General features: G+C 50.0%; 1 protein-coding gene across 7 annotated transcripts in view; it reads left to right on the top strand.

The window, feature by feature from the left end:
- Positions 1–4,237, top strand: part of KYAT1 (kynurenine aminotransferase 1) — a 35,424-nt gene that overhangs the window by 21,257 nt on the left and 9,930 nt on the right. For 3 of the 7 annotated variants that reach the window (XM_032257515.1, XM_032257514.1, XM_032257509.1), the window contains exon 1: positions 2,258–2,476. The exons of 1 other annotated variant lie outside the window; for it this stretch is intronic. In XM_032257515.1, the coding sequence (XP_032113406.1) occupies positions 2,381–2,476 (96 nt within the window). In that variant the 5' untranslated portion in view covers positions 2,258–2,380. Of the gene's footprint in view, positions 1–1,810; positions 2,477–3,585; positions 3,801–3,830; positions 4,107–4,237 lie in introns of those variants that run through there. 3 more of the 7 variants (XM_032257510.1, XM_032257512.1, XM_032257513.1) reach the window with 3 other exon arrangements.

Below are 4,237 nucleotides of genomic sequence, written 5' to 3'. Positions count from 1 at the left end.
CCTTTGGTAGAATACAAAACTAGCCAGGCATAGTGGCATATGCCTGTAGTCCCAGCTACTTGGGAGGCTGAGAAAGGGGAATCACTTGAACCCAGAAGGCAGAGTTTGCAGTGAGTCGAGATCACACCATTGCACTCCAGCCTGGTCAACAAGAGTGAAAGTTCGTCTCAAAAAAAAAAAAAAAATTTTTTTTTTTGATACTTTGGTACAGACAGGGTTTTGCCATGTTGCCCCGGCTGGTCTCAAGCTCCTGGGCTCAAGTGATCCAGCCCCTTCATCCTTCCAGAGTGCTGGGATTGCAGCAGGCATGAGCCACTGTACCTGGCCAAGAGTAACTTTTTTTTTGAGACGTAGTCTTGCTGTCGCCCAGGCTGGAGTGCAGTGGTGTGATCTTGGCTCACTGCAACCTCCACCTCCTGGGTTCGAGCAATTCTCCTTTTAGCCTCCCAAGTAGCTGGGACTACAGGCATGTGCCACCACACACAGCTAATTTTTGTATTTTTTATTAAAGAGGAGTTTCGCCATGTTGGCCAGGCTGGTCTCGAACCCCTGACCTCACGTGATCTACCCACCGTGGCCTCCCAAAGTTCTGGAATTACAGGTGTGAGCCACTGAGCCCGGCTGATTGGTTTGTTTTTTGAGACACAGTCTTACTTCATCATCCGGGCTGGAGTGCAATAGTGCAGCCTCAGCTCACTGCAACCTCAGCCTTCTAAGTTCAAGTGATTCTCCTGCCTCAGCCTCCCGAGTAGCTGGGATTACAGGCATGCACCACCATGTTCAGCTAATTTTTGTGTTTTTAGTACAGAGAGGATTTCACCATGTTGGCCTCTCTGGCCTCAAACTCCTGACCTCAAGTGATCTGTCCAGCTCGGCCTCCGAAAGTGCTGGAATTACATGCATGAGCCACTGGGCCTGGCCCAAAACATTCTTTCTCTTTCTCTTTTTTTTTTTTTTCTCAAGATGGAGTTTCACTCTTGTTGCCCAGGCTGAAGTGCAATGGCATGACCTCGGCTCACTGCAACCTCCGCCTCCCGGGTTCAAGTGATTCTCCTGTCTCAGCCTCCAGAGTAGCTGGGATTAGAGGTGCATGCCACCATGCCCAGCGAATTTTTGTGTTTTTAGTAGAGATGGGGTTTCATTGTATTGGTCATGCTGGTCTCAAACTCCTAACCTCAGGTGAGCTGCCTGGCTTGGCCTCCGAAAGTGCTGGGATTACAGGTGTGAGCCACCACACCCAGCCTATTTTATTTTATTTTATTTTATTGATATAGGGTTTTGCTCTGTTGCCCAGGCTGGAATGCAGTGGTGCAATCTCAGTTCACTGAAACCTCCGCCTCCTGGGCTCAAGCAATTCTTGTGCCTCAGCCTCCCAAGTAGCTGGGACTACAGGTGCATGCCACCTCACCCAGCTAATTTTTGTATTTTTGGTAGAGACAGGGTTTTGCCATGTTGTCCAGGCTGGTCTCAAACTCCTGGGCTCAAGAGATTCTCCGGCCTTCGCCTCTCAAAGTGCTGGGATTAAAGATGTGAGACACATTGCCCTGCTTGAATGGTTTTTTTTGTTTTGTTTTGTTTTTTTTTTTGGAGACAGAGTCTCACTCTGTTGCCCAGGCTGGAGTGGAGTGGCACGATCTCCACTCACTGCAACCTCCGCCTCCCGGGTTCAAGTGATTCTCCTGCCTCAGCCTCCTGAGTAGCTGGGATTATAGGCATGCACCACCACACCCAACTAATTTTTGTATTTTTAGTAGTGACAGGGTTTCACCATGTTGGCCAGGCTGGTCTTGAACTCCTGACCTTGTGATCTGCCTGCCTCACTCCCAAAATGCTGGGATTACAGGCATAAGCCACTGGGCCTGGCCATTGCCCTGCTTGAATTTGTTGGTTGCATCTCCATGGTGTTATTTAACATGTTCTTCTGTCCCTGTACTTTAGTAATTCAATGGTGTGATCTAATTAAGGCAGGAATAATTTTATAGCAGGAATAATTTCCAGGTGGTGTGTGTGTTTCCAGAGTCAGAACATGTTTGGTTTATGCTCTTGGTGATGTTCTATAATGATACGCTGTCAGTGATCCTCTCCTGGATTATTTTTTTTATTAGAGGTGATTTGTGTTTTGAAAGTGTCACAGGTTGCTGGGGTGTATATTGTATATGAGTAACAGTGTTGTTGCAAGGACGGAGTCGGATAATTGTGCAACAAAGCACTGGGTGCTGTTCCTGGCACGCAATGACCATATTGTTGTTGTTGTTATTGTTAGAGCTGTTGGGGGGGACCCAAGTCCTGAGCCTGGAGGCATTTTCTGGCCAGGGCTGTCTCCTCCCTTCTCCTCTGCCCCTAGAGGAGAAGTCTGCAGTGCCCCAAGGCTCTGGGAGGCATGTTCAGAACTGCAGCAGCCATCTCTGTGCACCTGCTGGGGCCCCTTCAGGGAAGGAAGGCTGGAGCCTCACTCACTCGGTGCTTGCACCAGACTGTAAGTGCCCTAACCTCAATATTCTGCCGCCTGCATGGCCGGGGGCTTCTAGGAGCTGGCTCATTCCTGGCTTCAAAGCTGTGTATGAGCCTTCTCTTTCAGGGAGCCCTCTCTAACTGCAGCCTGGATGTGGCCCCTCCCTTGCCCCTGCTTCTCTAGTCTAGAACTTGTGTCTCTGCATCTGAATAGTCAGCTTGGATGCTGTAGGGTGCCGCTGCACATGAGCCCCTGTGCCCTGCCCAGGACCCAGTACACAGTAGGGCTCAATAAGTGTCAACTGAATGAATACATGGTGCATAAGCCCAAGAACAGGCGCCGTTTCCTTATTTACCCGAGTGCTGAGGGACACAGGTGAAGGTCGCTCCTGTGAGCACCTGTTTCTGGGTCTCCTGATTATTTCCACTTCCCTAAGCCTGTTCAGTTCCACTTCTGTTCTTCTCCCTCTCAATTTGTGCCCCTGTGCCCATCTACTCCTTCCCTAACCCCAACCTCCCTAAACTACCCTCTCTCCAACTTCTGCCCCCAGATCCCCACATCCCACTGCTATCCCTGACTCAGCTTCACTTTTTTTTTTTTTTTTTTTTTTTTTAATATAAAGACTGGGTTTCACCATGTTGGTCAGGCTGGTCTTGAACTCCCGACCTCAGGTGATCAAAGTGGTTGGATTACAGGCGTGAGCCACCATGCCCGGCCGTTTTTTGTTTTTTGTTTTTTGTTTTTTTTTTTTTTTGAGACAGAATCTTGCTCTGTCACCGAGGCTGGAATGCAGTTGTGTGATCTCAACTCACTGCAACCTCTGCCTCCTGGGTTCAAGCAATTCTCCTGCCTTAGCCTCCTGAATAACTGGGATTACAGGTGCACACCACCACACCTGGCTAATGTGTATTTCACCATGTTGGTCAGGCTGGTCTCAAACTCCTGACCTTGGGTGATCCACTTGCCTCGGCATCCCAAAGTGTTGGGATTATAGGCATGAGCATGCCCACCTTTTTTTTTTTTTTTTTTTTTGAGATGGAGTCTCACTTTGTCACTCAGGCTGGAGTGCAGTGGCATAATCTCGGCTCACTGCAACCTCCGCCTCCCAGGTTCAAGTGATTCTCCTGCTTCAGCCTCCCAAGTAGCTGGGACTACAAGACATTTATTGAGCCCCTACTGGCTGGCTCTGCAAACTGCTCCCATCGGAAGGATTCCTGGGCTATGAAGACCTGGCCCTTGTTCAAATGGTCCCCAGGGCCCCTCCAGGACAGTGGGGGCCTGGTGATGAGATTGCTGTGGCAGCCTCCCTGACCAGGTCCTTGCCAGCTTCTCCTCTGACCTTGAGCAGGCACCTGAGTCTGTCTGAGCCTCGGTGTCCTCATCTGTTAGGTGGAGACTGTTGTGGCACACTGGGAGTGCAGTGGGAACCAAGTGCCCGAGCAAGATCCTGAATCAGGGTTCACTATTGGCCACAGCAGGCAGCTGAAAGAATGTTGTATGCCCAGCTTCACAGTCCGCCAGCCATCTGGGACTGGCAGACCCACAGGAACGGAACGTCCCTCAGGGACCACAAAACCCATGCATCTCTGGTGCTAAAGGGATTCTGAGGACTGGAGGAGCCGAATTACCTATCCAGGGTCACCAGCCAAGGCAGGTTAGGACCTGAGTTTGGTGGCTCTCAGGCCTGGCCAGTCTCTTTCTTTCCTTCCTTCCTTCCTTCCTTCCTTCCTTCCTTCCTTCCTTCCTTCCTTCCTTCCTTTCTTTCCTTTCTTTCCTTTCTTTCCT

This window comes from Sapajus apella, unplaced genomic scaffold (genome assembly GCF_009761245.1).
Source record: "Sapajus apella isolate SASKATOON/1434 unplaced genomic scaffold, GSC_monkey_1.0 scaffold97, whole genome shotgun sequence".
NCBI classification, from domain to species: Eukaryota; Metazoa; Chordata; class Mammalia; order Primates; family Cebidae; genus Sapajus; species Sapajus apella.
This window is presented reverse-complemented; position numbering and strand designations above follow the sequence as displayed.